Source organism: Brachionichthys hirsutus, unplaced genomic scaffold (genome assembly GCF_040956055.1).
Source record: "Brachionichthys hirsutus isolate HB-005 unplaced genomic scaffold, CSIRO-AGI_Bhir_v1 contig_987, whole genome shotgun sequence".
NCBI classification, from domain to species: domain Eukaryota; kingdom Metazoa; phylum Chordata; class Actinopteri; order Lophiiformes; family Brachionichthyidae; genus Brachionichthys; species Brachionichthys hirsutus.
Window position 1 is genome coordinate 369,166 of NW_027180338.1, and position 11,822 is coordinate 380,987.

General features: G+C 40.5%; 1 protein-coding gene across 1 annotated transcript; it reads right to left on the minus strand.

Annotated features, from left to right (window-relative positions):
* Nucleotides 1-265: 265 nt before the first annotated feature.
* Nucleotides 266-10,758, minus strand: LOC137913652 (extracellular calcium-sensing receptor-like). The gene is made up of 12 exons (XM_068757290.1): nt 10,634-10,758; nt 10,197-10,500; nt 9,881-9,967; nt 9,679-9,786; nt 9,419-9,585; nt 8,829-9,306; nt 8,461-8,691; nt 8,231-8,354; nt 7,669-8,141; nt 7,166-7,578; nt 469-525; nt 266-350 (listed from the first exon to the last, which is right to left on the minus strand). Exons 1-12 carry the CDS (start codon nt 10,756-10,758, stop codon nt 266-268), a joined length of 2,652 nt encoding a protein of 883 aa, XP_068613391.1.
* Nucleotides 10,759-11,822: the final 1,064 nt, after the last annotated feature.

An 11,822-nucleotide genomic window follows, 5' to 3' on the forward strand; every position in this document is an offset into this window, starting at 1 on the left:
AATTTAAATGCAACATTAGCCCCGATGTTTTCACTCTAATTGGACTTTTATGTATGGAAAGGGAATATGTGAAGCTGGCCAAACATAAAAAGTACCATGTCTTTATGGCTGCACCCAAATATGTCCCCTACTACAATGAACCGGTAAGAGCATTACCTGTCCAAGTGATGCCTTGAAACTGCAGATGCAAACAGTCCAGGATGTACAGGGAATAAGAAAAACAATTTTAGAAGTTCAGAGGCAAATGAAAGAGCCGAAGAGAGTTTCAAGACACAGGATTTATAAGATGAGGTGCCAAGTAGAACCACCAGAAATATGGCCGAACTCTGAGGCCAAGTATCAGGAATATCCTGTGGAATTGGGGGTTTAGAGTTAGAAGGACCAGCAATAATACACCCTTGTCCAGATAAACAAACCTGTTGTTGACAAATTCACAATGTTACTTGTATTTATTACTATTATTTATACCACATTATACGATACAGCCAGGAGGGGATTATGCAGTATTGTTTTAACTGCTTGCCTCTAACGTGAATACGCTTCTTTTACATCAACTTCCACATTCTATAGAGTTGACTTTAAATGTCACCAGAACCCCACCTCTCTAACAGCTTTAGAATTTCTTAAGAATGTTATTCTTCAATCTATCTTAAATATTGTTTAAAGAAAATAACATCAAATTAAACTTGTATGACTAAATATTGTTATCAGGTGAATATCAGCTGAAATTGCATATTTACCCTTCAGCGTACCCTTTCGATCTCGCAACCTGGAAGCACGCTGGCAGATGACTGATCCACACCCCCCCGCTTTCCTCGTGATCGCTCCCTCCCTGTCTCTGCAGCTATGTTTAATAACATCACAGCTAAGATTACAGCACCTCAGCGTATTCCACGGGAGCTGCACAGAGCACATTTTAAAAGACTGGGGTTTTACTCTCACATGGTCTGAGGTTTTAAAATTAACAAGAATTGTAAACTTGATGTGAAAATATATTTGTTAGTCTAATCTTGAGGCAGTCATTAGAATGTCATCCAAGCTAGACCTTTAGTTTTTGCTTTGACTACCAGATTCTGCTCCCCTCTATTGCCCTCCAGTCATAAAACGACTCAGCTTTCCTTTAGGTGCCCTTTGGATGACTCTGCCAGTGGGTGTTTATGGGGGTCGACCCTATGGGTTCTGGAATGCCCATCAATATGAGCCTGGGCCAATGTTTGGTGACTAAGGTCTAGGAAGGGGAGCACAACGCAAATGCATGCATGACATCGACCAAAGCACACATTTACATGCACAAAAATGCACATTTTGCACTTCATAATTGAGAAGGTTTTTCAGACAGATTAATTAGAGTGGGTGCTGCAAATGGGCCCTTGATTTGAAAGAAGCATTTGTGAAGTGCACTCTCACTGTGCTCTTACTGTTAAAGGCCACTGATAATGATCTGAGTCTGAATTTTACTAAGCAGCACAATTTGCTGCAAAAAGGTTTAACTGTCAAAATCTTTGACATGCATGTATTTTTCCGGCATTTGTGAAAATTAGTCTCACCCTCACTCTTATTAATGTTCTTGATTTAATACATGCATTAAGCAACTTATTCAACAGCACTGCTCTTACTCAGTGCATGAGTTCAGCTATAAAAAAAATGGCTAGCTCCACATTTCAGAAAATAATGTCTATTCACATGTTGGATTTATGTATTTGAATAAGTGAGACTCTGTATATCTAATAGTATAACTGTCAGAAGTGATATGCAGCACTTCTGAAATGTTGATATAAGCACAAGAATCACAATAAGTCTAAAACAAACATCTATTCAAAATACCATATAATAGGCATAATTAATTATGATGTATTTCAAGTATTTCGTCTTTCATTTCCAACGTCAATTTATAGTGAAAGTCTAAAGCAAAAACATTTCCTCCAGATCTGTGTGAGAACTCTTTCTTTCAATCTCCTGCTTTGAGCCTTGACAGAGGTGTGCTTCCTGAATAATGAATGTAAAACAGTGACCTCCTGTGGTTGTGCAATATGTCTGTACTGATCAAATGAGAAAGTGGCGATTGTACATTTTGTATATCCTGGAGCCCATCCCATCAGAGATTGGGTGAGAAGCAGGGATCAGCTTGAACAGGTTGTTATATTTGTGATGGAACCAACATATATTCACACTCTCATTCACACCTATGGAGAGTCTTGGAATACGCCTATATTGCATATTTCTTAGATGGTGGGAGCAATCTGCAGAACTCCGAGTACACCAGAACAACAACATGTAAACTTCACACAGAGAGGTCCGGACTCCGGAGCATGGATTCCAACCCAGAACCGCCTTGTTGTGAGGCGGCAGTGATTACCATTACACACCATGCTGTGATTGACTTAATATTAAGGGTTACGTATTAGTTTACATTCATCAATTTTCTTGTGGATGAGATGACCTATACATATGATAAATTATCGAGCCAATCCTCATATTTCCAGGCCCACCCATTAGCTACTGCTTCAAATCGGGGACTCCTCTATACTCAGACAGTACAGACGGTTTCGACCTACTTGCACCCATATGTACAGACACTTTTGTTCAGACGGTATATAGTTGCTTTCACATTTTTATTGACTGAATGGTTAGGGTTGGCCAAGGGCCATGCAGGTCACCAGCCAAATTGTCTGAACATAAACTGAGCAATGTCATTATCCCCTTCAAATTAACAGGCGTTATCACACTTGTCTGATAATTAACAACCAACCAGCAACAGTTTATGTTAGACAATTGGGGTTTTATGCGACTTTTAACTCCCACTTAGCTTGGAAGCTAATTTTGTTTACTTCTGCATGCCTGCTGCCTTCCTTTTGTTTTTATTCTTTATTTTAGATAAGGTAAAGGTGATGCAGCTTCATTTTTCTACAAGGTAAGACATGAGAGTAAAAAGAATTCTGAAGTAAAAAAATATAAAAGTTAATATCCCAAACTGTCTAACTTTACCTTTAAATGGCTATGAAGAAATAAATGAGGCAAGGAGAGGAGTAGTAACAACCAAATTCCATTGAAAGGCTCTCCAGGCTAGCATTGAAGAGGAGATATTAGGTTGGGTCGAAACCGGAGAGCACGAAAGAAAGAGAGGCTGCAAGAAAGGGAGAAAGCATTAAAGAGAGGACGCTCGTAGTGTAATTAAAATAAGCTCAGTGAGCTGCATGTAAGATATAAGAGCCGTATCAGCCGCTCTCATCAAGCTCTCAGCACGAGAGGAGATCAGACCAGAAGAGAGGAGAGGAGAGGAGAGGAGAGGAGAGGCCATCATCAGTGGAAGAAATATGGGAACGGATTATTTACATAGAACAATCCAGTCCCTGATATCGCTGATTAATGTGGTATTTTTCATCAGAATTTTCATCAGATGAAGAGTTTTGTTTGGATTACTCCGAATATGAAAGGTTTTTACATTACCTCAGCTAATGACATTTTGTTTTCAAGGCTGTTTATTTTTAAATTCACACAATATCTTTAAAGATCTTGACAGATTTTAGTGAGATATTGTAAAGTGGAGGCCCACGAGGAGGGGTGGGGGTTCATTATATCTTGAGGTGTATCGGAGGGTAGATCCTTCAGGGTTTTTTGCAGTTTTGGCAAATGTTTGCGCGGTTGGAGTTTCCCTTTAGGCAGAGGGAAATTGTAAAGGTAAACATTTGACCAGTTTGAGTATATTCCGAGATTTCTATCCCTGGTAATCTGAATGAACACAGATGAGTTGTGTTAAATCCACCCCGCATTGACTTTTAATTCCTCCCCTCTACTGCTTTAACACATATACTTTTTCTCCTTCTGCCCAGCCACTCGCATGTGGCAACGGTTTCTGCAAATCTGCTCTTCTTTCCTTTGTTGTTCCTAGAGAAGACCTGTCACCGCTCTTTCTTACACTACCTATCATCGTCTTTACTGAGTTTAAGAATGTTTTTTTTTTGTGAGCTAACAGGGAAAAAAGTTTGAATGGTTTAAATGAGGTATATTGTTTCTGTGTATTTGCAGTAAAGGAAATAAACTCTAAACCCAATCTCCTGGACAACATTGCCCTGGGCTGTCTGGCAGTACGCCTGGCAGAGAGCAGCACTCAGCCATAACCTTTATAACAGGACAGGAAGTTTGCTTGGCAGATCCAGAATGTGGATCCGAGCTGACCATAGTCCAAGTTATTGTTGGCATTTTATCCTCTATGCTGCGGAAAACACCTTTGGAGTCTTATATATTGCCGTAATAAACGTAGTTGATGTGTTGTAAGCGTAAAACAATGACTCTGCTTGTACTGTAAGTTTGGTATCACAGAGCGATATATTTGTCTCGTCTTGTTCAGTTTTACACAGATGCATCATGATATTCAGATACATGAACTGTGCTACAAAGATCTCAGTCTATACCTCCTGTGGATTCCATGAGATGTTAGTTTGCAAGCTTTCTTTGTGTTCATGTAGGTTTTCTCTTTCCATTTTTTATGAATCAACACACACACGCACTCAAGAACTAGAAAATATTTAATCAGTGCATTTGATGAAAACACCAGTATCGATGGCATTGTACATGACATTACTAAAGGCAATAATTTTGAAATTACTCTGCAGAATATCTGCATAAGGAGAAATTAATATCTCATTATAGAATCTTGAGTTGCGTTTTCACCTTGATAGGCCGAAATACACTTTCACTCATCACTTGTGTTTATGCTGCACTCTGTGAAAACTGTTCACTCAATCATCCTCATCATCACTACTATCACTTCCATTCGAGGGTTTTCTGAGGCCTTCAGAATATTCCCTGCCATATATAATGTAGGCAATCACATGGACCCAGTGAATAGCACTATTGTGGCAGAGCCATTTGTTATGACTGTAGTTTCTATGCTGTTCTTCCTGACTCTAAAACTGTCTCTCATTCAGATAATAGGAGAAAAACTCTGTAGAACAGGGGTGTCAAACTCATTTTCTCCAAGGGCCACATCAGCATTATGGCTGCCCTCAAAGGGCCAGTTGTAATGGTAACACAGTGTGAATGCAACTAAATGTAGTTTAAAATAAATGTAACTAGTCCTTATCATGCTGCTAAATAACTGTATTTATTACTTATTACTACTACATACTTAATTAAGTTACAAAGTACAAACATTACATTTGGATAGCTTACTGCTGTAATTACCTCCGCCTCGCCTCGGCGGAGATAATTTTGTCACAGTTGAGAGAGGCAGAACTGCAGTAAAACCAACAATTGCGGGCCACAGCAAAATGACGTGGCGGACCACATTTGGCCCCTGGACCTTGAGTTTGACACATATGCTGTAGAAAAATGTGGTTTTAGTGAGGAAAAATAAAACACAAAGCACACTGTCAGCATTGTTTCTAATGAAAACAGAATTTAGGCCATGGTTTCAGTATTTTCCAATTAATGCATCATTCAATCAATTTGCATAATATAATACATACACATATACATGAAGTCTTGATTACATCTGAGTTTCCCTCCTGTGTTTACGCTCTAATTGTCTAAACAATATTGCCACATTTATTGTCCTTTTCGAGTGTCCTTAAGAGTCAGATTCACACAAATCCTTGATTATACGCTTTGATCAGTCTTTGACGCACTACTTTTTTGGCAGCATGCTTTTAATTTGACGGGCTTTTTTCAAGTGCAGAGATTTATCATTGAAATCATCTGGAATTACAAGTTGAAATGAAAACAAAATGTGAACTATGTAGGGACTCCAATGTCTTGCTATAATCTGTGTAAGGAGAGAAGACAATCAAATAATGCAAAATGTCCTGAAATATAGAAAGAGTACAATTTAGAAATAAATATAAATGGAGTGAAAAACTATGATTAAAACCCTGCTGTTCACTGATATTTTTCTCCTCTTCATACTGATGGATATTCAATGTTTCTCCGTCTTCCGATTTATTTTTTCAATGCCTTGGATGGAGCGGTAGCTCTGTCAATGGTACATGCCTGTATAGTTCCAGCTGTATCCAGCAGGAAACATGTCTGATGTTTTAGTTTGTATTGTAGGGAACATATATGTGCTATGTTTGTATGTAAAGGCCTCCAGAGTACCAGGATTTAATTAACCAATGACAGCTTGATTTCCACAGAGCATACCTCAGAGACGCTGGGCCTCATCATTCTATCTCGGGTCAAATCAGCATGGACACTGCTGCCAAGTCCCATTCGGATCTAGCAGTGAGCCATCCTTCACATTCCAACTGAGAACATCCAGGGAGTGTCAAATAGCTGAAGAAACAATACCATAAAATGATTTTTTGTGTTTCCTTTGGCAAACCGTAAACTACTTGAGTTATCGTGTTTTTAACATGGGTTAGAAGCAGACCACAGAATGCTCATAGAACGACATCACAACTCTTTTCTCCCTATAATTATACACTGTAGAAAAAATATGAACACTTTGATCCCATTTTACAAGAGTTGAAGTTGAAGAGCCCAAACATAATTCATGCACACATACAAAAAAGATAATTTGAATCCTTGTTAGTGAGTGTTTGCCCATAATCCAGTGACCTGACCTGTTTAGCATATCAAAATGCTGATTGACATGATTACTTCACAGGTGTGCATTAAATCACAATATGTTCCCACCACTCTTCATCAAAAAGTGGAAACTCTCATTGCTGAGACAGTAACAGCTCATGGATGAGCTGATTAAACAGCATCACAATTGCGCAGGTGACAGGCATCCGTTTTATTGCCAGTATTGCTGTTTCTATACAGTATAGTATTTGGTAAACACAGAGTCAGTGAACAAATTAATTAGTGATCTTAATATATTCTGTCCTGTCACCACAGAAAAAAAAATATTACATCACTATAATAGAGAGGTGGAAATGGTACTTGGGAAAATACATAAATGCATCTGCATTAGAGTAAAGCATTTTTCCTGCTGTAAAAATAGATGACAGCGACATTTACAGCAAACTACTACCACCTGGTGGTGAAATGGAACTGTTCTTATTTAAGGACAGGCTGCCACCACCAGCTTGTCTCTAAAAAGTCACACATTGATGTGAAGCGAGTCAAGCATATATTTTATTTTCTGAGAAATCATTAGAATCCCATAACAGTAAATGTGATACATTGAACCTGCTAAAATTTGCCAGACATAGTTTTTGACATCAGACATTTCCTTGTGTTCTTTTCAGGCCTTAGAAGGATTATATAGCACTTTGGTGCAAATATGCAGCCCAGCAGTCCATAACTGGATGCCAAAATAGCAAACACCTCAGTGACCGTGGCGTACTTCCCCGGAGAACTGATGTAGGCAGGAACAAAAGCAACCCACACTGCACAGAAAATGAGCATGCTAAAGGTGATGAGCTTGGTCTCGTTGAAATGATCTGGTAGTTTCCGTGCCAGAAAGGCCAATAAAAGGCAAAGGCAGGCCAGCAGACCAATGTAGCCCAGAACGAGAGCAAAAGCTACGGGTGAACCTTCGTCACACAAGAGAATGATATCAGCACTCCCGCGCCGTATCAGTTGTTGAGGACTGGGAGGAGCAACGACGAGCCACACAGTACATATGACTGCCTGCATAAAAGGAATATCATTTTATGTATTTTTAAAATTTAAATAAATATATCCCAAAAATAGTTGAGCCACATTAAATGAAGTCCTCACCTGGACCAGGGTACTTAAAGCAATGATTGCCTTTTGCTGCAAAGGTCCGAACCATTTCATGATGCTGCTGCCATGCAGTGTAGGCTTAAAGGCAACGAGCACCACAATAGTCTTCCCCAGGATACAAGATATACAGAGGACAAAGGTGATGGCGAACGCTGTCTGTCGCAACATGCAGGACCACACAGAGGGCCGTCCGATGAACGTCAGCGAACACAGGAAACATAGAGTCAAGGAGAAGAGCAGCAGGAAGCTCAAGTCTGAATTGTTGGCCCTGACAATGGCAGAGGTCCTGTGGTAGGAGAATAAGAAGACCACAGCACAGGTACAGAAGGAGCCAAGGAGGGAAACAGCCATCAATGTGATGCCCATGGTGTCACTAAAGGAGAGAAACTCCACATGTTTAGGGACACAGGCCGTCCTCTCAGCATTTGACCAGAACTCCGGCAGGCACTGCACACACTCTATGGCATCTAAAAGAAGACAAGAAGTCTTCAGCTGCTGTACTGTAGCTTTACCTTTGCAGCACTGGGTTAGAATTACAAACACACTGTTTTCTCACCAGTTTGATTGCTTATATGCCCTGCTGTACAAATCACACAGTCATGGCAGCATATTGGTAAGTTTGGTTTGACTGCCTTGCGGGTACCTCGGGGACAATTACTGCTGCATACTGACAAAGGAACCTGAGGACAGGCAGAGACAGATACCTCACTGCTCATAAAACAGTCACTAAAAGAAATAAACAAATGATTGCAATTAAAGCTGATGAGGATTTCTCGAGATTCATACTTTAGTTTGGTTGCCATTCCAAACAACATTTTTTTCTTGTATCTGAAGTTTTGTCTCTCCGCTTGTAGTGCTCTCGTCAAATTTTCCAATGTTAACAAACTCAATTTCTCCGTTTGGTTTCAAGTACCAGGAAACCAGGTCATACACGGCTGCAGGGTCACCATTCTCATCAAACATCATTTCATCACCAAATGAGGTCATGTGTCCCACCTGTCTTATGTAATAAAGCAGCTGAGGGAAGAATGTGCTCACAATGAAAATGATGTGTAATATCATCGTGCATCAATATTTGCTCTTGGTACATTTACTGTTATGAGTGTAATATTACTATTGGTTTACACTGAATCTGTGAAATTGTGAGATGGTACCTGCCGAGGCTGTATTCTGTCTGTTTCTGGACAGGCCTGCAGAGGAAATGGTGCATTTCCTTTCACACAACGTTTCATTGCGTTGAGTGCATGAGCGATGGCATACACAGCCTTATAGACATTGTAGGAAATCCTTAGTTGCGAGACATCTGAGTAGATATTTCTCACAGTCCCCAGCTCTTCTGTTCCAGTGCATGGAGGCTTACCCTGAATATCATGTTGATGACCTTCAGCCTGGACACCCAGGCTGCACTGAAACACCTCTTCCCAGAATGGCATTAGGAAGGGGTCCCTGCGGGAATCTGTGCTCAAGGGGTCCAATTGAAGCAGAAAGTCTTGTAACCCAGGGATATCTGCTCGCCGAATTGCAAATCCCATTGAACCTTGCAGGATATGGTGGTACTTTTTGGGGTTAGAGAGGACAGCAGCTGTGCTCCAAGCTTCACTGGCCAGCCACTGTATTCCAATCAACCCCACTCTAAATTCAAGGAATATATAGACGGATGATTTACAGAAATAAACACACCAGAAATTCCCATTTGAGAACTCTATCATTAATAAATGATGGATCCCATACACTAGCATCATACCTGAGTACTTCATTAAACAATGTAGCTGCATCTTGTTCCACAGCGAACACTAGGATCACTCGAGCTGCAGAGGAGCTGATTTTGGACACGATAGTTGAAATTGCAGCCTGTTCTTTAATTTTAGGTATGATCTCATAGACGGCAACACAAGCACCAAACCTTCTGACCTAAGAGTGCAATGTGGGAGATACACGACAACCTAGTTTGTCCCATGTTTGCAGTAAATTCAAGTTATGGAGTCAAAGCTGTGTGTGACCCACCTCGTCGGCAAAGATGCGCGCTCCACCACGGCCGTAGGCGTCGTCCCCTGCAATGACACCCACCCATGTCCAGCCAAAATACTTGACAAGTTGTACTAGTGCACCTACCTGGAGAAAGATAGAGGAAGAGATCATGATTGATTGGTTTTGCTTGAGAAATGTTTATTATTTGTGTACAGAAATTGTATCTGCTAACTCTAACCTGAAATAAGTCACTGGGCATGGTTCGTAAAAAGGTAGGAAACTCCTTTTTGTCACTTAAACAGGCACAGCTGGAGAAATAACTAACCTAAATAGAGGAAGAGACCATGTGACTTTACGTTATACTCCAGCAAGGAACAATCTTCTGTTTTCAACATCAGTTAGCTGGATGTATGACAAGGTTTAAGCCAACAGTGTTGGCCTTGATAATAAACTTTGAACCTCCCCACATAGTAAAGACAAAAAACTGTTAGCCAGGCCAGCTTGAATAGAGAGGATATCACTGTTATAGAGTAAAATATCTATAAATAGTTTACCTGTGGCACATTCAAGACTCCCAGGATACGTGCCACCACTAGAGACTGAGTGGAGCCTCCATCTCCTATCACTGCGGGTATGGCCCCATGACAGGTGCCTTTACGCTGCATCTCCCCATCAACCCATGAATCCTTCTTGCTCCCCATTAATGCCATAGCAGCCTTCAAAGCCTGATGAGGCGTACTGCACGAATCATGGATCTGATACCCCAGAGTGATGTTGGGAAGGAGTGTACCATTTCTGTTAATCTCCTCAATGGCAAAGATCATAGTTTGCATCCATCGAAATGTCCGGAAGTTAAATCTGGAAGCAGAAGAGAGGATCATTTGAGGCAAAGATTGAAGCAATTTGAAAATAAACTAAAAATCAAGTTCAAACCTATGGGAGCTAGATTTTGTTGGGCATGTGAAATTACATTTAGTTTAAAATTACTTACTTGGTGCATTGTGTCTTTGGAGTCACTGTGGTGAAGGACAGACTGGGTTCCACCACCATGTCGTGAAGGGAGAAGAGTCCCCCCAACATGATGTCCCCCTTTTTCTCCAGCACAGGCAGAGACATGGATCCATGGATTAGTTTACACTGATCGCTCTGGTATTGGTGGGAGTTTGTTGAGGTCGGAATAATGGACCATAGGAGACTGACAAACACAAGCTGTGTCTTCGGCATGATAAAATTGTCTCTTGTTCTCTCATCCACAAAACATTCATCCTTTCTTTGAGTCAAGTCACCATGTACAGTTACGTTGACAGCCAGTGAATAAATATTGATAACTAATTTAAGTCATACATACAAACAGTGATTCAGTACAAGACAAAGCCAAGTGTGTAAGATAAGTTGGTCAAACTCATTCAGAACATTACCTCCTCATTGCAGAAACACCCGACTCTATGCATTCTGCCCTGTCAAGATTCAGGCGGACTCCTGTAGCCTATATATGCTATGAGTCTCATATCACATCTGTCAAATTCAATTAATTTCCCTAGGGCTTCTGATCAATGTAAAAAAGAGGACCCATAGGTCACTAGCAACAACAACAACTACAACTAGAATGAGCTTTTGATCATAATGGAGAAAGACACAAGGTGTGTCAAGTCACCATGTCATGCCTGACTGGGCCTAACTCAGCCTTCAGTGATGTGAAGGAGCAGACAGTGGAATCATGTCACACTGGGCCCAAGAATAAAACACACACCTACACACACACCCACACACGCACACACACACACACACACACACAGAAAGCGAGTTATTAAAAACAAGGAAACATGAAATAACAATACCAAGTTAAAATTATGTTAAGTGTATTATTTATTGCTTTTAATATCAGTCATTCTTGTGCGCATATTACTTAGAATCACGGCACAAAATTATCCTGCAATAGCCGATGAGTTCAGAAACATGTTCAAAATGTTTTTATTCACTGTCGTTTTTGCATGTTTGTATTCTTGCATGAAGGTTTAATCGGCTTAATATGCTGAAAATAATGAGTCATTAGAGCGTTGTGTGTTTCATTATCAAGACAAAGCCTACCGGCTACAAAACACAGCGCCACGGAGTCAGAGCAAAGAGCGATTTACATGCACTGTGTATATGCTGCCTCGGGTCATACAGGTTTTCTGTCT

Coding starts and splice junctions, on each gene's coding strand:
- LOC137913652 (XM_068757290.1), bottom strand. CDS start 10,758: ATGTCTCTGCCTGTGCTGGAGAAAAAGGGGGACATCATGTTGGGGGGA. Junction 10,501..10,633: donor CCAAAGACACAATGCACCAA/GTAAGTAATTTT, acceptor TTCTGCTTCCAG/ATTTAACTTCCGGACATTTC. Junction 351..468: donor TGGCTGTATCGTATAATGTG/GTATAAATAATA, acceptor CCAATTCCACAG/GATATTCCTGATACTTGGCC.